This window comes from Crocodylus siamensis, chromosome 4, assembly GCF_052110815.1.
Source record: "Crocodylus siamensis isolate JL-2025a chromosome 4, ASM5211081v1, whole genome shotgun sequence".
Lineage (NCBI taxonomy): Eukaryota > Metazoa > Chordata > Crocodylia > Crocodylidae > Crocodylus > Crocodylus siamensis.
In genome coordinates, this window is record NC_143398.1 from 87,981,181 (window position 1) to 88,009,171 (window position 27,991).

A 27,991-nucleotide genomic window follows, 5' to 3' on the forward strand; every position below is an offset into this window, starting at 1 on the left:
TACAAAAAACATTTTCTAAATTCCTTTTGAGAATTAGAACTGAGAGACCGGAGAAGTGGTTGTTTTGTGAGAGTGTGCACCCACAGGTAGTTGGGTATTTTTGTCTTTGATAGATTTTTGGTGGGCGTTTGTTCTGGTGGACGTTCATTTTGGTACGCAGTTGTTGTTTAGTTTCTCTACATATTTTCCATCTGGGCATTTAGCGCATTGGATGAGATATACATGCATGCACTGACCATCCACCTCCTACATTTTTGCTATGCTTTTGAATTCGAATGATCATAAAGAACTTAGCCATATGTAAGGGGATTATTTAACCTGCTGCGGAAATGCAGCCACTTCAGATGTCAAACTTTACTTAAGAGCATACAGCAACAAACAAACAAACCCCCTCCACCCCAAATCAGCAAACAAAAGTCCATCAGTTTAGAATAGGAAGTAAAAAGAATACTGTAGCTAACTGGAGTAATATTAGGAACAGTGCAAATTTGGCTAAGGTATTAGCACATATGGCCATGGAAAAGCTAATGAGCACAAGTGGCCAGGAGTCAGTTAGTGAAGTTATATCTAGAAGACGGCACCTGTAGCAACACAATGATGGGCTGTTAGTTTAATACTGACTCAGATGCAGAGGCAAGATCGCTGTCTACTGAGTCACCACAATCACTTATGCAGCACCTGGCATTTCTTTGTCAGTCTTTTGGTCAAATACTGACAAAACCTGGTCCCATTTAGCTTAGCAGCCAAAGCATTTGAGAACCAAGAAAAACACTGCAGATGATCCTTTCCTCTTGTTTACTCCTACAGAAATAGATCTGGCACAATGTTTCGGGAATGAACTAATCGGCAGGGAATTAACTGGCATGTTTGTTAAAAAAAGCAGAAACAAGTTCAGAAACAAATCCCAGGCTAAATGGCTCCAGAGCTTAAGAAGTCAGAAAGGAGCTCTATGGATAGGAAGAGAGATCATGCAGATGGGCTGGAGATCAGTCAGCTGGGGTACAGATAAGAGGGTGCCCCTGAACAGGAGGTTCTACTTTAGAGGGGACTTGGTTTGCCACTGATTGATGCTTTCACTTCCATAAGGCTTCCATGTGTGCTGAGATGTTCAGCTTGAATGAGTGGGAGGGTAAGAAAGGAGTATCTGGAAGAGACTCCAAAGAAAGACTGGGGAAATGCGTGGAGCAGGGAAATGAAGCCGGACACGTCACATGTTACAAGCTGAAATCCAAAGGGGACAGTGAGAGGAGAAGGAAAAAAAAGGAGACAAACTTGAAAGCCTCTTCACAAGAGGATTATCTCTGCAGTCCAGGTAAAGTTCATCGGCAATTCTCTGCCTTCCTTACCAGGAATATTGGGTGACCTTTTCATGCAGACAAACATCCCATTTTCTAAAAAGCCTGCTGGGTAGAGGACCTGCAAAAAAAAAAAAGAAAAATCAGGAAGGGGGGGGAAAAATCAGCCCCAAATACCTGTAGCCTTTCTTGGAATGGGTTCAGAGCTGAAGGCTATACTCAGTCACTCAGACCTTGAGTGTTTGAATGGAAGGAAGGACAGAAAAAGTGTACAAGTTCTGAAAGAGGGGTAAGGAGTGCTCATTCTGTGTGACTATTCTGAGACAGGTCATTCCAACAGGTGAGTAAATACGTTTTGAAGTGGGGAGAGCATGCATATATTCTGAAAGTGTGCAAATTCTGAAAGAGAGGCAGAAAGTGTGTGCAACCTTAGGACAGGAAAGCCCCACAATATTTTCACAGATGTTCTGTTTTGCAGCAATATCTTTATTTCTGGATGGATCAAACCTTTATGCTAATGGGCCTCGCTACCTGCAGCATCAGTTGCTTTATTGGCCAACCTCTACCCTGAGAGCTAAAGTCAGTCAGAGCCATCTGATTATCAGAATGGTTCAGCTTTTGCTCTTGAGTAATGCTCTATGCAAAAAACCCTAAAAAACAGAGAAATTTAAATGATAATTACATTAAAAATCCTTACTGTCAACACAACATTTGGACAGAAATTTCAAGTTCAAATTAAAAGTTAGGACATTCCAAAAGTTAAGATTACTCTCACATACAATTTCATTTTTTGTGCATTTGTTTTGTATGTGTCTCATGTATCGGTAAACTAAAAAAAAAAATTTCACAACGTGCTTTATTTTAATAGTGAGAGATCAAACTTGTATTTCATGGCAGCTCCTATTTGGACCATACCATGATAGCACCATTAGGTGCTTGTATTTATTTTCACCTGGGAAGCTCCTAAGCTCTTTGATCTTCACTTGTAAACTCTTTAATTGTGTCATATGTTAAGAAGCTTTTTCTCCTGTGAAGCTTACAGTGTTTTTTAGGATTTTGGTGCTGGCAGTTTTAATGGAACTATCTTAAGCAGAGATGTTTTGTGTTCACCTTGTAAATGTTTTTGGTAGGGAGCTAATTTATCTGTAAATTTAAAAGCTCCCTTGGCTTTGCCAGTGGAATACAGGGTCTCTAGCTTGGTGTTCATAGGAAAAAATATCCTTAAATGTAGTATACATTAAAAAACAAAAAAGCAAACAAACAAACAAAAAAAGATGGTAAGAATATTTACAGTGATTTTTAAAAATCAAGCTTGTCTGGATATTTAAAGGCCTACTACGTTTCCAGAGTCCTTTTTCTTATGTGAGCTGGTTTTGGTTCTACTGAAAATAGCATTTCTGATCCTCCTAGAAAGCGATTTTCTTCCTCTGGAAATAACTCATGATGTTTTGCACAATATTGTTTTTTAATTATTTTTTAAAATGAACTTTACATTTGGGCTGAGCTTAGCCAGAGAACATTTCATCCCAGAGGAATTTAAGACAATGATGAGCCTTTGCTGAAAAAAAATGGAAAATACATTTCAACGGGAAACGGGGATAATCCACTTTTGCCCTGTACCTTGTACAGTCAAATCATGGTGGCTTTTTTACAGTCACTCTGCTTTTACTTTATAAATTACTGGTCAATACATTGTCTCTATGCTTCATCTACAATACTTGTAATTGCTTTAATTGCTACATCTATTCATTGAGATCCCGATCTCCGAGCAATCAGTGGGCCAGTGTCAGCCATACCTGTATGCTGCTAAGTGGAATCAGCAGTGAGTACATGCTTTTTGAGGAGGTGAAAATACAGGGAAAGGTCTGAATTTATCTTGTTATTAAAGTAGCAGGCAACCTCTAAAGCTTGACCAAGTATCTGATACAGTGGCAATAAGAACAGCATGTACTCAGCAGGCTTAGAAAGCACGAATTTCTCAGAAATGGAGGCTGTTTGGCACTGGGAAAGAATAGCCTACAAGACTGCCACATGTACTGACAGAAAACACTACTAGTTATACATACCACTGCACTGATTGTATTTTTCTTTCACTGTGTAGAACTTGTGGCAGACACCAATAAAATCTCTCCACCTATACCTTTCTCTTCTAACATACATAGGGGTGAGAAGAACTTGGAAACAGTATCTTGGAGAGTAATGTTTAAAGGAACCAGGAAAGGGTGAATTGGAGAAGAGCATGAAGTTGGAGACTGAAAACCTGGCAGCATTATTTTGGGGCATGGTTTCAAGGAGCCTTGGAAAGCATAACTGTCAATCCTGGAAGTGCTGCTCTTAGCTGATTGAAATCACACAACACTTTTATTGTGAAGAACTGGGGAAATTAGCAGGCCAAAGGAAGGGGAGAAGCTATTAATGTAATATTTAGTCTAGCATTTCAATTCTCCAGATACTGATCATGTTATTTACAGATGGAAAATTTATCAATGGTTCAGTGAACCCAGCCTATTACAAGAACAGCATATTCTGTAGTTTTCTGATTGAGAGCATAATAAAGAATGCACTGAATAAAAATGTCATGTATAGACATTAAGTTTCTAGTGGGAGCATTTCCACTCTCCTGGTAGAAACTGCAAGTATGCAGTCATTCATTAAATTTGTCTCTGAGGAAACTTGCACTGTCTTGGAGAAAGATCTTGTAGGTTGACACCTGAAAGAACTCCCCTGCAAGAGTTTCACTTGCTAGAATGAATGCCTATATGCTTCTATAGGGGCGTACTTGGTATATGCTGGACATATACGTGACTCCTCTGACTGGGGGAAGTTAAACGCAGTTTCCAGCTTCCCTTGAGCCTTCCTCAGACTGAGAGGGAGGACCTGGAGGAGTAGAGCAACTGCTACTTCTCATGCCTTTCCCAGACCGGGATCCCCCTGGTTTGTGGGAGGAGAAGAGAGCTGCAGATAGAGGGCAGCCGTAGGTGGGAATACCTGTACTGCTTCCTCTCCCAGAAAGATTTCTAGAGACTTACCAGAAATTTCCACCACTAGAAATGAACACGTTTTGAAGTTTGTCCCGACTATGTGTTGGTCCAATAAAAGAGAACACTCACAAAAATCCTTGCCTCATTTCTTAGACTATCACTGCTACAACATAATTCTAATCCTGCTATAAATCCAGTGTATATTACTATAATATCTATCTATTCCACATATGTGCAGTGAGAGGCACAACCCCGCACCGCTTCCCTCACTGCCCCCACACGTAGAGGACACGTTGCCAAGACAGTCATGAGCTCACAGTGGCAAGGACATCCCTGCATGGCTCTGCTGTTCCTTGCAGCACTGAACCACACATGCTGAACTGCAGGAGCCCTGGGGGAGGGCAGCAGGGTGGGAGCCTCAGCCCATAGTGGACAGCCTGCCCCCACCCCCATGGACAGATCTTGGGGGCATGGGTCCCCTCTGCCCCTTGGGAGTGCATGCAGCAGTAGGAGCCAGGCCCACCCCTGGCCCCTGAACAAGCCACCCATGGCCCCATCCCGCTCCCTGATGGGGCCCTGCAGCTGCGCATTGTGGCCCCAGGCCCCATGCACTGTCCAGCAGTGCAGCAGCCCCAGCCCCAGCTCCAGCCCTGCCCATCTTCCCCCTTCCCTCCCTATGGGGGCCTCAATTTCCCCCTACCCCCTGCAGCTTACCTGCAGGAGCTGCTCCCCAGGCTGCCTGAGGACATGTGTATGCATATATACGTGGTGCCCCCTGCCTGACTGCCCTCCTCCCAGTCCCTCCCAGCCCCTTGCAGGCTGGAACTCTGCCAGCCTGCAGAGAGCTTGTTGCAAAACTGCAACGTCTATGGGTTTCCCTGCTAAAATGAGAAATCCACGTTTTACTCCAGTAAGGGAGAAAATCCATGTTTTACTCCATTTTTCTGTGGGAAACAGAAAACTCAGATTCCTGCTGATCATACAAGCTCTTATATGAATAATCCTAATTAATGAATATGTCTATTAAGTTCTATAAGGCTAGTGAAGGCTTGTATTAGAAGTTTAAGTTGTGGGGCATCCAATTAGTGATAACATGCTTATAATTCTGATAAATAAGAATTGTCTCTCAACAATTCAAGGAACCAAGGAAGAGAGGAACCAGTCGATGGGGAGCCATAAATATAACATCTGGCTCTAGTGGTTTCATTTGAGTGTTTGATGTTAAAGAGCCTGAGATCAAGTGGGTTGGATTTTCAATACCAGATGTGAAGAGAATGTATTGCCACTTTCTATTTCTTAAATGGAGAGAGATCAAAGTAGCCCAGGGCCATGGAAATGAACCAGGTGGGAAAGGGTAATGTTGGATAATTAATTTAAACACATCTCAACAAGAGTTGAAAGTCAGCTAAGTTGCTTGATCTTGGCTGCATTTTAGGACAGTTTACAATTGAGGCACTGGGGTTTCATGGGGTAAGACATTTACATGATATAGAGAACAAACATTATGCAGACAACAAGCAAAGCAAAGAAGCTGAAACTATTTGTTTGGAAAAATATAGAAAATGAGCCGTAGTATTGAATAGTACAGATGGAAGGTCGGTAAAGGTATTTTACCTAAGGTACTTAGTGACATCTACTAACACAATCACGTTTTTAAAAAAGACCTGGTTTTGGTAGGCTTTTAGTCAGATTAGCTGTGTGTGTATGCTAAGGGAAGACAATCTACTCCCCTCCCCCCCATTAAAAAATATTGTTAATTAAAGGGATAAATAGTGAGTACAAAATATATCCCAGTACAGTGTATTTTTGCAATCATGTGACTTTTCTAGGAGGACTGTGCTTGTATTGCTAATTTGGATATATGCATAAAATAAGTAAATTTAATTTTAAAATGAATATTTTATTAAATATAATGAAATACATGGGATAAAATGGTGCCCTTATGCCCCTCTCCCTTCCTTTATGTGGGACAATATCTAATATGCATTGAGAATACTAAGTGATTGGGCTGGAACTCCTCCCAGGCTATTAGGAGATGAAGGTCATATGCCTTTGGAAAGGTAATTTAATTTCCTCACAGTTTCAGTAATGCCTTGGATTTGACGTATGGCCTGAATACCACAATAGTTTGGGCATTCTTAATGAGCCTATTTCTCAAATGAACCCCTCCAACACTATGACTAATAACTAGACTATTTATCACATAAATCATTGCTAATACCAATGAATAGTAACCTGAAGTTGCCAATGGATTATTCTACCAATGAAGCAAAATTCAAATGTGTAAAATTTGTGTTTCCAGCCAATTTCTAGTGGAACAGTTTTTCATGCCACACAATCCACCAGCTTCTTCCAGCTGAGACAACTTTTACTGGAGATCTCAACAATGGGGTAAAATGAATAAATCCTGGAAATTGATTTGTCCTCTTATATTTAGAAGCAATTCTTATGCTATAAGGGCTATAGAACAGGAATGAGTTTTATATTACTCAGGGAATGTTCGTGGACTGCAAAGTGAGTCTCTCTTACTGTTGCTCTCGGTGCACTATATTTTGGTGATAAACTGAGATCTTAGTTTCTTGAGGGCTGCCATCCCAATACTTTTCACTATGACCAAATTACTTTTTCTGTGAGTAGAGAGAGAGGTAGTTAGTCATGTCCGTCAGAAAATGATTTAGATACGCACCTTTGTACACTAACTAAATAGGATGATGTATATACATTCACAAAAACTTGTGCTATAAATTATATATAATAATGTAGTTATGTAATTTATAGCACAAGCTTTCATGAACCCAAGTTCACTTCATCAGATGCTGTGAAAGGACAGCATAGAGCACAATACAGAGTGAGTGGTTAGAACAGGGGTGGGCAATATATGTCCTGCGGGCCAGATCTGTCCCACCACATGATTCAGTCTGGCTTGTGACTACTCTTCTGAAAGAAATTTGTATCCATCCTGCGACTGCTCTGGCTTTTGGTGCCTCTCACCCCTCTCCCTTCCCATAGCTGGCTGCAGCAACAGCAGCAGCTTCAACTCAGGTGGCCAGGGAGCCACTCCTCTCCAGCCCAGATTACTCTGCCCTAACCCCAAGACAGGGGCCACTAAGCTCCTGGCCAGGCATCTGCCCAGTGAGGCTGTGTGCATGCAGCTCTGATCCTACAGTCATTGATAGACCAGATAGCCCAGCCCCCAGTGGGCTGAAGCTCAGATATGGCTTTCCCTGCTAGCAGGGGAGGTAGTATAGGAGGAAGAGTGCCAGGAGCTGTGGGTTGTCCAGGCTCTGCCAGGCCAGTCTGGTGCCTGGTAGGGGCACAGTCGCCACTAACTCAGTGCTGTGCTAAGTTCCCACACATTGCTTCAGGCTGTGACATGCAGGAGCAGCTGGTGCAGATGGCGTAGCTCCTATCAACCCTAGCATGGCACTGGCCCATCTGGGCCCAGATAACCCGCAGCTCCAGGCCCCTTTCTTTTTGTACCTCTCCCCTGCCCCAAGTCCTTGGTATGTGGTCAAGCCCAGCTGGTGCTATGCTATGTTCCTGCGTACCACTTTGGGCCATATGGACACAGCTGACAGGCTCCTGCCTGACCCAGCCATGTGCAGGGGACTCAAGGAAGGGGTTCAGGGAGAGATGCAGGAAGCTTGTGTGTGCCTGCATGTGCATGTGTATGCGCAGCCCTCAACAGCGTGTGGCCCTCAACAGCTCACTAAAACTCATTAAGGCATCATTAAGCAGACTTCCAGCCCAAATAATTGCCTACTGTGCATTAGAATACAATAGGCGGGGCAGAAGGAAGGGGAAGTGGGGAAGGGGAGTGGTGTGAGAGGCAAACAAGCAAAGAAGCCATAGCGAAAAAAGGGTCACAAAAGCTAATCAAGGTAATTATAAGAATCTGTAGTATCTGGTTAAACCATACTTAACACAGTCCCGTTTGTGGATGGTTTCTTGTTCCACAATTTCCTGTTCAAACTGGTGGACGCAACTGCTGACTTCAGACTAACACGTTTAACCACCTCTCTGATAATGCATGGAGCCATGATCAGCTGAATGAAGTGAACTGTAATCAGTTTACACAAGAAATTGTTCAGGTATGCCTAGACATCTTCTTTCTGACTAAATGCAATCAAAAAAATATCATACCCAAGGGACTCCAAGGGACAAATCCACTCTGTTCTTCATGCCATATAGCCTATTTTGACAAACTATCCTTCACTTTCTTCCAGAAATTGAGGGACCACTTCTTCAGCGTTCTGTACAGAAAACAGGAAGAGATCAACACCAGACTTGCAGAACTAGCAAACAGAAGAGAGAATCACACAGACACAATAGCCATTTACCAAAAAGGAGATCTCTGTATCCAGCCATGAAGCCTATCATATATAGCTTCCCTCCTTAAAGAAGAAAGAAGTAAAACTTTCTAAACTTACATGTTCCTGGAGAAGGCAGGGTAGCTGTGCATGCCATAGGATATCTAAATCATAGCTTCTGTGAGCTGGAGCTTGTGTCATCAGATACTGTAAAAGTATGTGTACAAGCAGTGTATAAAATAGCGTGCTTTGAATACATGAGGTAGAAAGGGAGGTAACTCTTTTTCCCTGCTTCCCTTCCCTCACCAGTGCCTGTGCCCCTGTGGTGCCTGCACCCTCTGGCACCTGGGCCCACCACAATGCCAACATACCCTGGATCTACACCCCATTGGCCCTCTCTGCTGTTCTCACCTCCACTGCCATGCTTACCCTCAGTTGAGGCTCTGGCTTTGGCCCAAGGCATAGAGGACAGCCTGGTTCTAGTTCCCACCTGGCCAAGAATAAGAGGTTGCAGTGGTGGTAGCTCTGGGCAGCAGCAGTAGCTCTGGGTTGCCCCAGCCCTGGCCCTGGCCCTGGTTCAGAGCTGAAGCTGGGGCTCAGGCCAGATCTGCTGTCACCACCACAGCTGCTGCTGTGCCGGGCAGGGGTTTGTGGCACCATCACGTGCTCTGGGCTAGAGCTGCAACTGAGGGTAAGTGGTGGGGGGCAGGGGAGGCTGAGGCCACAGCTTACTCCAACTCTTACCCAGAGCCTGGGTCAGGATTGGAGCTGGAGCTGCAGCAACTGCCGGCCTCCCTGCCTTGTATCTGAATCCAAAAGATGAGGCTTCCCCCTACCCCCCCCCAGGTTAAATGGGAGGAAAAGCCTCATTTTGGATTTGAATAGCTATGGTAACATTTCCTTACCCTGTGGAGGTCAGGTAAGACTTCACTATCATTGTTAAATCATTCTGAGGTGCTTGGCTGGATGATGTTATCGAAGTGGAAAGAATTATGAAAAAATGCTGTGTACTCTGCTCCATATTTATCTGGGTTGCCTTTGTATGTCTTGACAGTTTGGAAAAGAAACCAGGGGAAGCTTGTACTGATAGAAAGAGGTCCTATTGCTTATCTGGAAATTGAATTGAGGTCCACCGTCTATCAAATGGATACACCATCAGAAAGAGAGAGAAAGATGAATTGAAGAAATTGAATTATACTATTTGTCTCTCTGTGGGAGTAAAAAGATGAAGGCCCTGCTACCTGCTATCACTGGTGCTGTCACACTTCTCTTCTTCTTTCTTCTCCTGCCCAGCAGTAGCTGTCAGAAGGATTTTCTGAACCAACGTCAGAGGTGGAACTACAGGGAAGGAGGTAAGAGAAATCGACCATGTGAATCCAATAGAAGGTATGAAGATGCTTGTCAGTTGTGGTGATGTTTTGAGGGTAGCTCTTATTTTATCCTTAGTAAGACTGGCAATCTTCCATTATGAATGCTTTTCTCCTAACAGCAGAAGGTGAGAATCTGAGAAGGGGTTACCTCTCCTTGGTTTAGCAAAAGGGGAGATAGGGTCAGGATAAAAATCTAAACTGATGTGATCCTTTACTTAAAACTCAATCTGACGCACCATGTCCCTATGTCCAGCACAACCATCTTGTGGTCATCTCCTCCTGTTTCTCTATGCTTTGACAATTGGCTATATAACCAGAATAATAGGAATTCCTCGGTCATACCCCTGTTCCCTCAGGAACTTCTGTTACATGTACTCCAGGATACATAAATTCCAAGTCTGACTGGCATCTCCTTTATATAAGGGGAGCTTGCCAGCGATGGCTGTTTTGTCAGATTCTTTAAACTGTCAAAGCTGCCATAAAGGAGCTATGAGGCAATCGTGACCTTTATACACTTTAGTTAGAATAATAGGCCAGCTTGCTACAGGGGTTTTGAGAGAGACAATCAGAACATTACCTAGTCTTCAAGCGGATAATACTTAGGACTTACAGCTGGGAAAAGAGTCCATTGCTTACTGCTTTTCAGGTCACCAAGAAGGTTCCTATGTCAAGGTGATGAGTTAAATAGGGTCACAATACAGGTCTGGGAGGCAGGATCCCATTCACTTTGGTCAATGACTGTTCAACAAGCACCAAGAGAGTTCTGGCCATTGGGAGTCAGGGTGAGGTGCTTTATTGGGAAGGGGATGCTAGTTGGGATGTTTATGGAGGAACGATTGTAAGGTATGTTAACTAGTGTGGAGTGACAGTAGGAGGGTCTGGGAGCTGGAAGTAGAAAAGTGTATCTGGCATAACTAGTATCTTAAGAGGTGCAATTAGTATGCCAGAACAGTTTACCATTAATGATTGTGTGGTACTCATTCATGGTACCCTCACGGTTAAGGCAAAAAAATAAGAAGGAGCCTATAATCGAATCAGAAAAATGACTCACAGTTTTTTGTTTCCTCAAATTTCCTCTCTTCTCTTCCGTGGAAATGCTGCTGATTTTAGCGGACAAGGTCAACATCCAAGGCATTAAAAGTCTCACTCGTACCCTGGAAAAATGGGGGAACAGCATCTTCTGGCAAATGAAACACTCCTTGCTCAATAATCCTAATGCTCTCCTGCCTGAGTTCTCCAGGTAACTGGCTTCAGATGAGGATTAAATGGTTTACTGCAGTTTCCTCCCTTTATGTTGCATCATTCCCGTATCACCAGCTCTGTCCTCAACCTCCCTATCCCTTGAAACCAGGAGAATTCCCACTTACTACAGCACTCTCTCTTTTTTGGCTAGCTGAATGTTCTCAGGTTAAATCTTTAAGTATTCCCTAATAGATGTTATTAGTCTGTGGAAAATATATATTAAAGGAAATAGAGCATTTATGTAGATACAGACTAGAAAAGGTACATGTGTTGCAAATACACTGTAGGGCTTAATCCAGAATTAGTATGGGCAGAGAGTTGGGAGGAAGGGAAGCGGTGAGGAGACACACTTACCTGGAATATGTTTGAGTTTAGTTTTTTCAAGCTACAGAAAGCTGCTCTGTGTCTATCAGCTCACATTTCACAAGGTTATGGTTCAGAAATCATGAGATATTCTGAGGCTACACATGCCCAGAAGTTGTTACAGCCCTGTGCTATTAGAAAGATAGTTAAGTACAAAGCTAGCCAGGAGAACAGAGAAAGTGAATAGAGTGATGTCTCATATGGCTATTATCACTCAGACTGATTTACTATTAAAATCTTTCTATGAAGAGTAAGTGATTCCCATAAATCAGGTTTTTCTCTAAAGAAAAACAGCTGTCCTGAAATGCTTGGAGCACTGGTTGAAATAAGGTTGTTGGTTTTTTTTGGGGGGGGGGTGGGGGCGGGGAGGGAGCTTTAGCACAAGAAAAGATTTTTCCCTCCCCAAAAGTCATGAAAGTCTTTCTAAATTGTTTAGTTTAAATCAGTTCTAGCTGTGTAGGCAAAATTAACTTATGAAGAAGGGTTGTACAAAACCTGTTCAAATAACGGTATAAGTGGGTTTTGTTACGGGATAAGTAATTTATGTGGCCTTTTTACAGAGATGAATTTCTCCCCAAACACACAATGGATACCAAGGTCCCCACTGGATAACCAGTATAAACAGAAATTCCTTAGTGTAAGAACTGAATCTTATATTTGGGAAAAATCTAGTACATTGTTACTGTTACTGGGTTGATGATGATCTTAGAAACTAACCATCCAGACTTTAAGGTTGTCAGACCTAGCCAATTAAACAAGGCTGACACTGGTAGGGAGGCTTAGTTGGAAAAACTAGCAGAGAAAGTGTTGGTGACTGTTGCAGGGCACTTCAGTGCTCTGCTCCTATAAAGAGGTACAGGTGCCGGTTGCCAGTGCAACCGCAGTTGGTCAGCTGACCGGAAGGCGGCCAGGCCTGACCTATACGTATACATATACATATATAATCCAGGCTGAGGCCAGGGGAGCATTTCTCCGCTAGCAGCCAAGGAAGAAGGAGCTGTGCTGGAGTAAGCAGAGTGGAGAAGCCTGATGGCCTGAGCAGCTTCTGTTCGAGGATATCGGGTGGAGAAAGCCCTGGTAGGGATTTGAATGATGGTTAGCCAGATGGCTTAGATTTTATGTTATAGCCCAGGAGCTTGAGTTTTCTGTTTGTAGTTTTATAAAACCAGAGGACCAGGTGAGGGTATTAGGGGTTGAAGGAGGACCCAGTGCCAGAGAGGGCACAACACTCAGGGGTGCACTGACCCCAGCCCTGAGAAGGGGTACATCGGATTGGGGGGCCAGGTCAGGCCAAGGCCGCCTGAGCCCCACAGGAAATTTAAGATCTGGGGAGGGGATTTGGGGGCCAGCCACGGCTATGGCCGCCTGAGCCCCAATTTGCAAGAAGCGCCAGTGAGGGGTGCAGGCTGAGTGACAAGCCAGGGAGCGCCAGTGCAGGCACGGAAAGGAAATCAACCAGACAACGTCCGGGACATCTGCAAGGCTTGGGGTGTGGTACAGGGGTGGTTGGAGCCATGCATAGCCCATAAGGCTGGGGTGCACCAACTCAATCAATACAGAACAGAGGCCAGGATAAACCAGAGCACCGTGTCCAAAGGGACAAAAGGCAGCCTCCCTTATAAAATACTTAACATCAAAGACATGGCAGGCGAGAACAGGGGTGCTTTATCTCGAACTTGGCACGGTAGGGGGCGTTAGGAGAGATCACGGCCGCTCCTAGGACCCCGCGCCGTGACAGTGACTCATTGTAGCTCTTCTCCCTCTAAATCTTTAACGCATCCAGGGGTCCTGCATATTCCACTAAGGAGTTTGCTGTCATAAAACTATGGTCCTGGATGCTTGTCCAGCTCTTTTGTGGGTGCACTCTTAGGAGAACAGAGATAATCGAGGTGTATGTGCCAGATTAAGTTTACATGGACAGAACTAAACTGACCAGTTTCAGCATATAGCCCCGACTTCCTGTCTGAAATGCTGCAAGTGTTCTGTGTGCTGTTAATGCAGCAGACACATTCCATATCCAGCTGGCTACACTTCAGTGCATATGCCTCTATGCTTGGGTAGCGGAGCACTAGGGTGCTCGCTACTAATGAGGGCGATGCAGGCTTAGCTGCCAATTTCCAGGGCAGCCCAGGTGCTGGTTGCTGGGGCAACCAGGCAGGTCATGTGGCCAGGAGGGGGCAGGGCTGGGCCTTTATAAACAGCCCAGGCCAGAGCCTAGCAGGCAGTTCCTGTTTGGAAGCTGCAGGAGCAGGAGCTCTGCGGCAGAGTGCAGCAGACAGAGCAGATTGTTGCAGCCTGACCACCCAAGCAGCTACGGCACGATATGGGGTAGAGAGAGAACCCTGACTGGAAGGCCTTTACAAGAGAGCCAAGTGGGCCTAGGTTCTATGCTTGAGCCAGGATGCTCATTGTTACGTTATAGCCGGCTGGCTGATGGTTTAGTTATTCTTAAACCGGAGGACTGGGTGAGGCTGTAGGGGTGTGAGGAGGCCTCACAGGAGCTCCCCAATAATCCGGGGGTTCCTGGTGTCCAGTAAGGGCACAGTGGTTAGTGCCGGAGAGGCGCGGTGTGCGGGGTTTCGGACCCCAGCCCGTGAGGGCGGTATTTTGCACCGTGGGGCAAACGACCCAGACTTTGAGAAGCCCAAGTGAGGGCGAGAAGTGCAAGAAGTGCAGCATAGGACCCAGAGAGGGCAGGAGCCCCAGAGAGGGCGAGGGAAGCGCGAGCAGCGCGGCACAGGCCCCAGAGAGGGCCGATCAGAACAGGAGGCTCCGGAGTGAGTGATTAGTCCCCGACCGGCACGAAGCCCCAGAGAAGGGCAGGCGCGTGGTATACGTCCCAGAGAGGGGCTGATGTCTAGTTAGGGGCCAGATCGATAAGAGCTCGACAGAGCCGTACAGAAGCCCAGGTGGGGCGAGTAGGCCTGGGAGAGGGCGAGAAGGGAATAGAAGCCCAGGAGGGGCAAATATATGACAAGAGAACATCTGGTACAGCTGCAAGGCTTGGGGCTTGCTAAAGGGGAGGTTTGGAGGCATGCATTAGCCCTTAAGGCGGGGGTGCACCGAGGCACCCCATACGGAGCAGGGGTAGGTCAACTTATGCTGTGTATTAGGAGATAAAGGCAGCCTCCCTAATTGAACCAATTACCATCAAAGACGTGGCGGGCGAGGATAAGAGGGTGCTGGATCACCTAAGTTGACACGGCAGGGGGCGCTAGCGGGATCACGGCTGCCCCTGTGCCCCACTCCGTGACAGCTTGGTCAAACAAATAGTGTTTTTTTGGAGCCTAAAACTTGAGAAACCTTAAAAGGAGCCTGATGTTCAGAATATGCTAAATAAATGCATTTTTAAAAACCAGGCCCATTTCAGGTATCTGAAGTTGGGTTTCTAAAAACTGATAGACTTGAAATCACTGGTCACAACTGAAACTTCTATGCTTCTTGGGAAACGTCCATCATGAAAGACACTGCAGAAATATAGAATTGGTAGTTCAGTGTGTGTTAAGTAATCATTCCAGACAGGGCTGGATTAACACATAGGCAAACTAAGCACATGCCTAGGGCCCTAAGTGAAGAAGGAGCCCAGTTGTGTTTATTTTATCTATTATAATTATTGAATGGAAAAAAGTAATACAAATATACGGCATTAAGAAGGGCCCATGAGTTTATTTGCCTATGGCCCACTAAAGGGTTAATCTGGCCCTGGTTCCAGACGTGTCTATTCTAACTCTGGTGCTCTTGTCTGCAGCCTCCGTCCTGTCTCCGCAGCGGTAGATGACCTCCTGAGGGAAGTCCGTTCAATTACAAAGAGGCTGGCTGAGCTGAATGAACGACTTAGGATAATAAGCAAGACCATCTCTCCAATCCGATACAATGCCCTGAGGAGTCAGAGGCTGAGCAGTGTTCAGCTACAGAGACTCCCGTTTCATCAGAGAAGGAGGATGTATATCCGCCGGAGGCCTCAGAGGAATTAGCTGTCTTCCAGAAAAAAATAAACAAGCATTTCTATCTTTTCTTGTCCTCAACCCTTTATCAGTGAGAGACTGTTATCCTGATTAAGTAAAACATATATGACTGAGTGTCTGGATTGTTCACAAGACTTGCTTAGGAGTTCTGGTTTATAGAATGCCTTTTGAATCTAAGTTGTTGGGCCATATCCAGCAGAATTTGTTGGTGATGACTGTTTTTATGATCCATGCTAAATGATTAGGTAATCTAAACTCAGTTAGGTCTATTTGTTCTACACCCTCCCATGTTTTCCAGATGGTTGAGAGTGATATTTGTAATCATTGGATTCACTTGTTTCTCTTCCCTACTTCACATAACACTATGAGTTAAAGGACAAAGGGATAATGCACACATATGGTCTCAGGCCAGTATTTTCAGATGTAAGTTACTTCACACGTAGGGACCCATACAGAAATGATTTGTTTTTTCAGATGTGCTGAGCCTCCTGCAGCTACCAATGGCACCAGTAGGAACAGGAATGTATTAGCTCCTTTGAAAAATCAGACCTGGGATCTACAGGGGAGCAGTTATGTTTTAAAATGCTAGCCTTGCCTAATAACCATTCCTATAAAGCATGTTCTGTTGAGGAGAAGTTAAATTTAAAAGTGTGTAAGGGTTAAGAAACACCACAAGGCCTTGTGGGCCTAAGTCTTCACACATTACTAGTGGTATGGAGTGCATTGGTACTATATTTAATGTTGAAATTGAGATACACTTTAAGGATGAGATTTTTAGAAAGTGCTGAACTGGCTGGGGACTCCGAAGTTCATGAAAATGTCTGGTGGAATAAAATTAAAGAACTAATTAGAGCTAGATTGCTACTAGGAATAACGGCCACAAATATTAGAGAGAAGGTTAAGAAGACATTACTTTACAGTCAAAGCTGCCAGACTCTGGAATGGGCTCCCAAGTGTAGTGGTGCTCTCTCCTCTCTTCGGGAGGCTGAACAGATATTTGGCTGGGGTAATATGACCGTGGCACCCATTCCTGCCCAGAGCATGGGGTCAGACCTGATGATCTGTTTAGGTCCCTTCCGACCCTAAGCACTATGAAACTACGAAACTTGTAGCCATTCCACCAACCTACCAACTATTTACAAACATTCTATAGATGTAAATGCTAAGGAGGAAGACTAGCTATTTAAAAGGCTTTCCAAAGGTTGACTGTAAGGGGTAAAGGATTTGTTACACTAAAATAATCTCAAAAGGGAACAGGGAGAAACACTTTTCATGTGGGTTATTTTAAACTGAGCTATGTAAAATAACGCAGGAGGACTGTCAAAGTTGCTATTAGGTCTAATAAACAGAATGTCATTGATAGGGATCAAATTTGACATTGGTAGTGAGGTAGTGGCAGTGTTGGGAGTGAACAAAATGAACTAATAGATATTTTCCATGCACAAATTCTCTGAGGCTATGCTTTTAGAAAACAACAAACCCTGTACTTGGGGTCTCTTGCTAGCTTTACTTGGGGATTGCTAAAACTTAGTTTGATGAGTAATAGTTTTAGAAACAAATAATCTTGCAACCCTGCACGGGTTGGACTAAATGACCCTGAAGTCTTTCCAACACTATAATTCTATGAAAAGGCTAATAGAAACATGCCATCGTGTCTCTGAACAAATGAGTTCTATTCTACCTTTCCTGTTAAACGATGAAGACAATTTTATAGTCCAAATCATTTATGTAAATATATTTCATCATATTCTCTGTTGCTTTATATAATCTGTTATTACATTGTATCATCAACTGTGTGTCTGCATAGAACTCCCATTCTTTGTAATGGGAATACTTTGCACATAATAGCTTCAAGATTAGCATTATGGTTGTAAAGGCTTTTGACCACTTGGTAATATCTAGATATAAGACACCATGTAAATGTCCAGTTTTTATATTTGGTTGTAATATGGGCATGGAAATCCTATTGTCAGACATCCTAAACTAGTACAGATTGAATGCTTTGGTCAGGTGGGTAACAACTTCCCAGCCCTATAAAGTTAATTCAGAAGATACAATAGTGAATAAACTCAAAGTGACTTAAATCTGTCTCTGTTATTATTGATTAATGGTTCCTTCTGCTCCTGTTAAAGTCCATGTCTGAGTCCATTATCATTTCCAGATGTAAACACAGCATGATATGAAATTCTCCATCTATTTCAGGCAGTAAACTCCCAACAATATAATAGAAATTGCGTTTCAATAATTACCTTATCCAGTTACTTATCTTTGCACTGATGTATCTGCTTTATTATCAGACTAGTTTAGCATTTTTTTCTCCTGAAGAGCTGAGGAATGTTATGTACCAAAAGCAATTTCCACACCACAAAAATTCTATTTTAGGGGCTTCACAGATAGTCGGCTATGTGCTCATGCAGAAATGCCAACACAACCATGCACAGACAGGTTGGCCAGGTGGCTAATGCTCTCAGCTGGCCTCAGCAGACCTAGGTTCAGGCCCTGTCTCAGTCATAGACTTCAGACATGACCTTGGGTAAATTATTTAACCTACTCCTGTGCCTCAAATCTCTAGCTGTAAAACAGGTCACAACTTCATTACATAACAGGAATGTTGTGAAGTTAATATTCATTGATGATTGTGAAGCTCTAAGGAAATACAAGGAGAAAGCTAAGCAGATAATTTGTATTGATAATGGTTATAACCCTTTCCTCCTCTCCCCAAGTATTTATTTCCATGCACTTTTGTAGAGGATATTGGGTGAGAGTTTTAAATGAAATTAAGGGACTTATGCATACAACTTGTATAGAAATCATTGGGAGATGGACACTGAAGTTCCAGCTGAATCTTTTAAAAACTACCCTACTATCCAAATATTTGAAAAAACAAATTTGTATAATTGTCTTGAACTAACATTTATTAATTTGAAAGAAAGAAGCTGTGTTTCTCAGCATTTCCTTTTGGCTCATTTTATTAAAAAAATAAGTGTAGTACTGATGATGTTGTAACCTCCAGGAGTTTTTTCAGCCTGTATATTACCAACTTATTACCATAGTACCCATATATTACCATAACTTTTTCCTCTATTTCATATTTTATTTTTTCAGATGAATACCATCTGGTCCTGTGTTTTATTATACTTAAGTTTCTCCATTTTTTCCATTACTTCATCCTGAGAGACTTCAACGTTTTCCAGTTCCACACTCTGCACTAATTATATAGCAGGATCACTCCCCAGAATGCCACGGGATCCATCGCAACTGTTACAGCCTTGTGCAATCCACTACTCCACATAGGTACAGCCCTTTCTACCATGGCTTCTCAAAATATAAACCATATGCTCACAGAGAAAGCAGGTAAGTATCAATCCAGTGCTGCAGGAGGAAGCAAATTGGGCAGAGAGAGTTTAAACAACTAGCTCAAGGTCATACAGGCACCCCCGTGCCCGAACTAGAAATAGGTCTCCTTACATCCAGCAGGCCAAGGTGGAGTAGCAAACCTGGGATCTGAAAAAAATGATTTCCAGGATGATGGGCACAGCTAACTGAAAGGGGCTAAACTAGAGAGGGATTGAGGCTCGGCAGTAGCATCTCCAGGCACTTGCTGAGCCTAGGAGCACATACTTTTCAGGGCCAGATGTTGTGTGCAAACATCAGTGGTAAACACCAGCTGTGAATCAAAGGCTTGGAAGCGAGGGTCATCTAGTAAGTCCAACCTCCAGGCCCAGATGTGGGATCCTGTCCCAAAAATCATTCAAGCCAGAAGGCCGCCCCAACTCCTCTTTAAAGCCTCCCTGGGTGGTGCACTCCATGGCCCGGCCCTACCTGCAGTTCTCTCTGCCATCCGATTTTGCACTGCTGGAAGTGTGTAATTTCTAAACCTCTCTCCTGTGCCCGGGGGGGCCTGGGGGCGGGAATAGGGCTTCTCCAGCTCCCTGCCCGCAGGCACTAGGGGCAATGGATCAGGACGTTCCCCTGAGGCGACCTCCGGGGTGGAAGTGGGGGTGGGGGAGGTCCCTTTGGGCAACCTGGCCCCCTCCTACATCGCAGCATGAGACTCCGCTGGGTGTCTCCCCGCCAGCTGGGCAGGGAGTGCCTCCGGCGCCTCTGGGCGGGCCGCGCCGATCTCCGCCCCCGCCAGCGGCCGGGCGGCACCATGCTGGGCCTCATCCGCAACTCCCTCTTCGGGACGGTGGAGACGTGGCCCTGGCGCGTCCTGGGCACGGGGCAGACGGTAGGCCAGCGGGGTCCGGGGCCTGGCGGCTGGGAGCGCACCCCTGCTCTCCCCGGGCAGGCCGGAGCCCTGCCCTGCCCTCGCTTGCCCGCAGCCTTTCGCTCCCCAGCACGTCCCTGCCCCTGCCCCTGCCCCTGCCCGCGCCGCCGGCTTGTCCCTGCCACGCCGCTGCCCCGGCCCGCCGCGCGCAGGCCTGGCGCCCCGGGCTTCCTCCCCCCCGCGAGAAACGCGCTCTTGAGAGGAAGCAAGTGAAGCCTTTTAGTGGCTGGGGAAGTGAACTTCCCCGCCACCAGCCGTGGTTGCACCCCGCGGGTCACACTCCAGGAATGGTTTGGGTTGAAGGGAGGAAGAACAGGTCGAGCCTTTGGCTGCGGAGTGAAGGGTTTGGCTCTGAGGGGGAGAGTCACTTCCCTGGTCTGAAGGCAGGCGGACACCTCAGGGCAGTGCATAGGCGAGGCGTAGGAGGGGCATGTGCCGCCCCCTGAAATTGGCCCTCCCCTGCTGGGGAGACACCCAGCGGAGTCTCATGCTGCGATGTAGGAGGGGGCCAGGTTGCCCAAATTATTTCCAGGTTTCTAGTTTCAAGATTTGGGGGGCAGTAATGTGGTAGTAACTATGGCCTGCTCAGACTTCTCCTGAGTCAGAAGCTAAGTTTACTCTTTACACCAAAATAAAAGTGTTGTCATGTTAGGGTGGCCATCATAGAAGACAGTCTGGCTGTCCCCTACTGATACAAAACCATACGTGTTTATGTCGTAAATGCATTGGGTTTCATATCAATAGAGGACAGAGTAGCAGAAAACCAGAATGTCCTCTATGATGGCCACCGTTATGGGATTTTCTTCTCTGTAATTGATTATTTAGTCTACTCTAATCTCATTTAGATTTTGTAGTTGTCCTCTAGAGACACAAAGTTGATAGAAGAACATTTACATATCTCAGCAGGGCTGGTCCAAATGAAGCAGAATGACCTAAGTGGCCTACTTTATCTATGATTTCAGTATAGGTCATAATTATTCTGTATTCTGTCTCTCTTCTCTGTCTCCCCTTGTTGCCAGTATCTGTGGTTCTACAAATGTGACTGACCCTAAACTGGAAGTTCTCCTGCAGAACTTCCTCTTCTGCCTGGGGACATCATAACTGTCCATAGGAGGCTGCTAACACGGAAGATGGATAGTGGATAGGAGGGTGGATAGTGTCTCTCTTATGGGGAGCAGCACTGAAAGTCCCAGCCGAGTCAGCACGGTTGGCTCTCTCCCTCTAACAACCAAACTGATGGTCTTCATACAACAGCTGCAGTGGTTCTTATTAGATTCTGACTTTCCCAGGGAAATACTTCCCTTGTTGTGAGGCATGTTGCATCTCTCAGGACAGTTGTATTTCCTGACTCTGCTCTCTCTTCAGGAAGAGGTAACATATGAAGAAAGGGCGTGTGAAGGTGGAAAGTTTGCTGTGGTGGAGGTAACTGGGAAACAATTTGACGAGGCATCCAAGGAAGCTGTGCTCAAGCTCCTGAAGTATGTTGGAGGAACCAATGACAAGGGTGAGAAAACCTGACAGCTCTTCTTGGCTCAGAGACTGGTACCACCTTGTGTCAAGAGGGACCTGCAGTTGCATTAATTATTTTCTGAAGATCATGGATTCATGGATACCATATGGTAGTTTCTTAGGGGAATTCTTGTCATCTGTGTTCATGGCATGTGATTACTGCACCTTAACTTGCTGTGTATGTAGATAGGAAATCAATCCCTGTATTCAGTAATAGGAGAGATTACTTCTGTCACTTTTATCTTAGCACAACTGTTCAGACTCTTCTAATTTATGAAACAAATATATTGTTTGTTATACTTTGTCTAAGTATGTACAAACATTATTTTTCAGTTCTTATTGAGCAAAGCTAGACATAGTTTACAACGGCAGGGTAGCATTTCAGAGTATGTATACATCACCTAAACACTGCCCTTGTACCTCTCCCAAGTATGTGATGTGTTGAAGGGAGATTGATAGACTTCCTCACACAACTTGCCAAGTGGGAATAAGTGGAAATAAATGGAAGAGGGAGCAGACTACAGTTTGAGAGAGAACAGAAATGTCTGCTGCACAGGGTCTGTAAAAGTGGTGATCTGTGTGACTGGACAAAAGGAGGCACCTCTATCCTTAATCCATGGCACTCGGAAGAGAAGTGCTGTACCTAACTACAAATTAGTGAGAGAGCATTTTGGGGATTTCATCTCTATCTGCCTCTACTGTTGCATTGACAGTGAGATTTTACTGTGCCTGGAGAGAAGGAAGAAAATCTATTCCTTCCAGTCGCATCTTGACACATCTAAGAAAGTTACTTGCTGTACATACCTTCAGAGAGGAGCTGGCCACTGCAGGGTGGGTAAGACTGCAGGCAATGTAAGCAGAAGTGAAAAGAGCTCAGAGTTAAGTTACTGGAACCTGCAAAGAGGGTATTTAAACCTCAGTGAGGCAACGCAAATATACTTTCACGTGCTTCTGGGCCTAAAACAATTATTGGAGAGGATCAGGAAGAAACTTCTGATAGTAAAGCACCTTGTGAGATTTTAAATTGGTCTTGAATCTGGCTGGGATGCTGGCCTACAAGGAAAATTGTTTTGTCCCAGTATCTTAATTCCTGCACTATTAAAGCTTGATTTTTTTTCTTCAGCAGTGATGAGCACTTGCAATGCCTGTTGACTTCAGTCAGAGCTGTGGCTATTCAATCGCACCAAAAATCAGAACTTTAGTATGTAGTTTCTCAAGGACTTGGACCATGTGTGTCATATGTCTGTTTGTGTCCCTCTTAGGGGTGGGAATGGGCATGACTGCACCAGTTTCCATCACTGCCTTTCCTGCTGAGGATGGCTCTTTACAGCAGAAAGTGAAAGTCTTGCTCCGGATTCCAAGCCAATATCAAGCCAACCCTCCACATCCTAGTGATGAAAGCATTACGATTGAAGAGAGGGAAGGAATGACCATCTACTCCACGTAAGAATCAGATCTCAGCATTGTCAGAAGGTGTGGAGGCCTGGGTTCTAGTTTTGCCAGCTTACTTACTGGTCACAATGTGCATGCAACAGTAGGAAATCAAAGGCTCCTACCATAGTGAACAAAGAAGCTTTTCTCTTAACGGTGTTCATGTTTCAGCACAAAGAAAATGGAATTCTTACTCGTTAAATGTAAATGCAGTGTCTGAAAGATGCCAGCTTACCAGTCCTGTAAACCCAAACAGTCTGTACATAACATGCTCTCTAATAATACACGTCTTGTTGTCACACCTGAGAGGGAGGGATGGAATCAAGAACAAAATGACTAATTAGTGCCCTAATGATAATGATTTGTGTGTATATGAAGAGACTAGACGCTGACTTACTAGGAATTGGACTGAGACCATCAACTCCTTACCTCAGGCAGATATAAGACAGTAGGGCTGTGTGAAACACTATCATTTTGTTTCGACATCCGTTTCACGATTTCAAAAGGACAGTGTTTTGTTTTGTCATTTTGTTTAATTTCGAAGCATTATCCCATTTCGTTTTGTTAAAACTGATTTGCTGTTTCGACGCGTTTCAATGTTTCGCCCATAGGCTATAATGGGGAATCATGAAAATGCCTAAAACTTTGTCCTTTCTTGCCTGATTTGGATGAAAATTGCAGGGATGGTAGCCCCTTCCGAGGGCATGAAGCCTGCTGCTAAGTTTCAAGGAGATAGGTGCAGAGGTTTCTGGGAAACTGCAACTTAAACTCTTCAAAACCCACCTGCTGACACTTGCTGGCAGTGGCAGCCTCCTCTCATCCAGCGGACAGATCCAGGGACTCAGACCCCTGTGATGGCTGTGCCAGAGCACTAGAGAAGATTGTTGCAGCAACCCAGCAGCCCTCCCAGGGGTGCAAGTCCCTGGATCAGCACCCCGGATGAAAGGAGGCTGCCTCTGCCACCTGGGACTGGTGCCATGCACAGGCTGCACCCAGCACTGGAGAAGATTGCTACTGTCACCTGTCCCAGGTGGCAGCAGCAGTCTCCTCTCATCCTGGGGGAAGATCCAGGGGCTTGCAACCCTGGGAGGGCTGCTGGGCTGTGCTGGACTCCTCACGGGGGTGCGAGCCACTGGATATGTGCGCTGGATGAGAGGAGGCTGCCTCTGCTACCTGGGTCCAGTGATGGGCGCAGCCCATGCCCAGTGCCAGGGAAGATTGCTGCTGCCACTGGTCCCAGGTGCCATGTGTTTCCCAGCTCAAAACACATCGAAACACGTGGCAAAATTTCATACAGCCCTATCAGACAGCTCTCTGTTGAGAACAATTTTCAGGCACTATCTCGATCATGCCATGGTGCTAATCCTTTTGCTAACAAAAATCTGAAATGAAGTACATCAGCACCCCAATATGGCAGCTCCTATTAACTGAAGAGAGAGAGCTCAAATGAATTCCACCTGCCACTTTTGATTGAAAAATTGGGTTATGAATTCCTGATAGCCTAACAGGCCAGAGGGCTACTATGGAGGTAATTGCTTAATTCCCAGTTGCTAGAATCAAGCTGGTTTTTAAGGCTGGCCATTCAGACTGGACTTCCTTTTGGGAAGGAGGAAGGGCTGGAAATCATCTGGGGTACAACAGATTAAATCCAGTGTAAAAGTAAATACTTATGACAACACAAATGCTTCTCTTTAGGTGGTGTAGGTCTCCCCAACTCCCCCGCCAAATTCTCCTTCTGGTTCTTAACATAAAATTAGTAAAACATTCCTCTGTCTCTTACCAGCTCAAAGTTCATTTTTAAATTTCTGCTTAAATGTCCAGCTTGCTAATATTGGACAGTATGTAAGTTGTAGGCCAGGAAACAATAAGATGATAACAAGCCAGCTGTTTGCCTTATCCAGGGATCAATTATTGCCTAATGGTCATGTGAGTCACTTGACCTTAGAAACTAAATTCAAGCCACAAGTTGCCACTTAGGATATTGAACAGCCATAGGATATTTTCTCTTGATTGCTGCTGGTTTGTGCTGGATTCAGGCCAACACACTAACAGTGAAAGACTTTGCCTTCTATTATTAACCCTCTAAGTGGTCCATTGGATAGGACTCTCTTAGTAAGAGGGCAGTCTTTTCCTTTCTAGTCAGCTGGTTCTTGTCATGTGTCTGAATGCTGCTGATCCAGCTTTTGGCTATTAGTTGTTTCTATGGTGAAAGACTGTACTGTCACAAACATTGAGCAATGAGGTGCAGGATGATCTGCAGACAGCTTCCAATGATCAAGAAATTGATATGACAACATTCAGTTCAAGACCTCCCCTTTCTCATATTGATGTGAACTGTATGCTGTTGGCTGTTCTGCTGCAATCAGTAACATCCTTTTTTGCCTCATCTTTGAGAGCTAGAATTTTGCTTCCCACCTCAGTCCAGATTTAAGCAGACAGCTACTCACACTATGATTAACACTGTGTTGACAGTCCTAGCAGAAAGACTAAGAAATGCATTAGCTGTGGAGAGAAGTATCACTTTGTGACAGGAAGTTGTTCCTCCAGCTTAAGATTGATACACAGGGGAGAGTAGCTCTGGGGAGCTGGTACAAGAGATGTCATTCTGTATAGATTCAATAGGTGACTAAAGCTTTGCAGTCTCTGGGATTGTCAAGGCAGTGCTTTTATTTACCTCCACCAGGTTAATCAGGAATAGCTATACGAGGCTATTTTTGTGTCTTGTTCTCCCATACTCTCTTTGTGCTGTTCCAAGATTGCCCCACTCAGTCTTTCCATGTTTGTTTCCTTTGTAGGCAGTTTGGTGGTTATGCCAAGGAAGCTGATTATGTGAATTTTGCTGCCAAGTTGAAGTCTGCTTTGGGGAGTGAGGCTACCTATTGCAAAGCCTTCTACTTCTGTAATGGCTACGACCCACCAATGAAACCTTATGGGCGGCGGAATGAAGTCTGGTTTCTGAAAGAATGAATGGCTGGCTCACTGAAGTGCAGGCATGCGCCAGTGTCATCTTCTGCTCAAGTCCCTGTCCTGTTGCAAACAAACCTACAGAACAAAAGGGAGCAGGGGTTGGGGAAGGGGAAATGTCACACCTCTTGGGGTCTCAATCACTTTAAAAAAGTTGTTTCTAAAATAATACATTGTGAAATGCCTTACCAAGCCTTCTACCTAGGCTTAGTTATTCCTTCCTTCCAGACCTGTCTCAAATACTTGTGCTCTCTCCTTTTTGGAAGGGTTTCTTCCTTCTCACTTATACTCACTGGAGCAATGATACAGCTGCACCAAAATCCTTATAACGTAATGGCTGTTACATCCTGTCCTGGTGCAGGGACATCTATATGCTATTTTTGAGTGAATTTTTCTATCCGTTCCATTCTGCGGAGTCAAAAGTGACCAAATTGCTGCTACTGAGACACTGGACATTGAAGATAGCTATCATTTCTTTTTTTCTGGTGGTGCACAGGAGCAGAACGTGTCTATAATATGATTTAGAAACTTTCTTTGGTGGAAAATCCAGGCTTATTTTTACAGCTGTTTTTCTACCTGAGAAAGAGAGCATTTCACTGCAAGATACTCAACCACTGCATTTAGCCACTGGATAATGTGTGGTCTAACGTTGTGATTAATTGTTTATTCTCTTGCTTGTTTACAATATGCTGTCTCTAAAGAGTTGTCCATAACAGTGAAATGTACATTAGCTCAAATATGTAATCAACTCTTAACTGACTTCAGTGGCAGCTGTTGTGCATGTAGGCCTTTTGAAAATCCAGCCTCCAATTATTTGTCTGATTTTCAAAAGAGATGCATGCAGCAGTTCCCAAGAGCTTCTTGGTGCTTGGCTTTATTGAAAATATAGATTTAGGTTTCTAATTGTAGGGATCCACTTTTAAAACTCTTGAAATTTGTTTGTAAGGGAGTAACCAGTTGTGTGAATGCTATATTTGTTTGTTAACTGATAAGTATTAGCTGTCAGAAGTCCTGCCAAAGTTGGAAGGTTGGAAAGTGTGTGACAGACTGACACATGCATGTACTTACCTGGGTGTTTCTGAGGTTTTGCTAACTCAAAGAGATACATTCTTAAAATATCATAATGCCTGTATGTTCAACAATTCTTGCCAAAAGGAATGGCTTCTTCCTTTAAAGTCAGAGGAGAAGCGGGGTAGATGGAAGTCATTCTTTGCCCATGAAGCATTTTATGGGGGTGGATGTGGTAGGGTCAAATGATCTCTTTTTGAGATGAAAGCTTTCAGCAGAAAAGCAAAAAGGCCTGAAGTTCTGGTCTTTCTCCCACTGAAGTCTAAAAAGATCTGTGTCACAGACTTCAGTGAGGGGAAGGATCATCTTAGAGGAAGATCAGTTGGCTCTGCTAGGTAAAAAAAAAAATGTATATCTAAATAATGTGGAAAGAAGAAAAGCTAGAGATGGACTGATAACTGCAGTAATAGTAAAGTACCATTGCTGAAGGGGAGATGGACCACAGTGAAATTGAAGAGGTGGATAAAGAAGTAGTATAATTCAAAAGGAGGAGAGGACACAAGGAATCTTTAAGCAACAGGTGATACCTGTGAGAGAATTCTTCATTGCTGGTGCATATATACATCAAGGGTTAGGATAGGAAGGTTTGGGTACATCATATTTTCTAAATTCCAGGATTTTATTTTGGGACTCTGGCTATAGGGCATGAGTATACTACAGTAATATCAAGCCACACCTGATGAATTCTAGAACATTTAGAGGCTAATAATAAATTTGATGTAACTAAATCATGTTCCGGGTTTCAGCAACACACCCAAGATTGAAGGGTACACAGCCCTGATAAGCACCCTTTTAACATTAAAAAGTCATAGGTATGGAGTCCACAAGCATTGCCTCTGTGATCTTACTAAGAGTCAGATTTTAATGCCCTTTGGTGCAACAAATAAGACTTTATTCCATAGATAATACCAATGACTTCAAAGAGTTTTGAGTTGAATAGCACCCTGCTGTTTGAACAAGCATACCTAAACTCTACTTTTTTGTATGTGACAACATTTAAATCTGACTTTTTAAACCTGTAAATTGCAATTTCCTGGCTTGATCAAAGGATCTGTGAGCTCAATGGGAGCTGTTGACTGCTTTTTCCTTTTGAAAATGGGGCTGTTTTTTTAAAAACTTTGCCTCTGTTTTTTGTTTGAGATATAGATCATGCCATGATAGCTTTATTTAGCCAGTCTTTTCTCTAAATAAAGAGTTGTTTGGCATATCTTGTTTGGCCTTTT

The 27,991-nt window shown here is 44.2% G+C and overlaps 2 protein-coding genes across 3 annotated transcripts; both read left to right on the forward strand.

Moving 5' to 3' along the window:
* The first annotated feature begins 375 nt into the window (after positions 1-375).
* Positions 376-17,598, forward strand: LOC149865973 (uncharacterized). Its single transcript, XM_090041585.1, has 5 exons — positions 376-1,312; positions 9,641-9,741; positions 9,773-9,938; positions 11,067-11,196; positions 15,310-17,598. The coding sequence occupies exons 1-5, from the start codon at positions 1,093-1,095 to the stop codon at positions 15,533-15,535; spliced, it is 843 nt and encodes a 280-aa protein (XP_089897711.1). The 5' UTR covers positions 376-1,092; the 3' UTR covers positions 15,536-17,598.
* A 1,963-nt stretch (positions 17,599-19,561) lies between these two features.
* On the forward strand, positions 19,562-27,975 carry HEBP1 (heme binding protein 1). 2 transcript variants are annotated; one of them, XM_090042760.1, is made up of 4 exons: positions 19,562-19,757; positions 21,162-21,300; positions 22,568-22,778; positions 25,532-25,668. In XM_090042760.1, the coding sequence occupies exons 1-3, from the start codon at positions 19,575-19,577 to the stop codon at positions 22,750-22,752; spliced, it is 507 nt and encodes a 168-aa protein (XP_089898886.1). In that variant the 5' UTR covers positions 19,562-19,574; the 3' UTR covers positions 22,753-22,778; positions 25,532-25,668. The 2 variants fall into 2 exon arrangements, with proteins under 2 accessions (XP_089898886.1, XP_089898885.1); XM_090042759.1 differs by having other exon boundaries at positions 19,584-19,757; positions 22,568-22,748; positions 25,532-27,975.
* Positions 27,976-27,991: the final 16 nt, after the last annotated feature.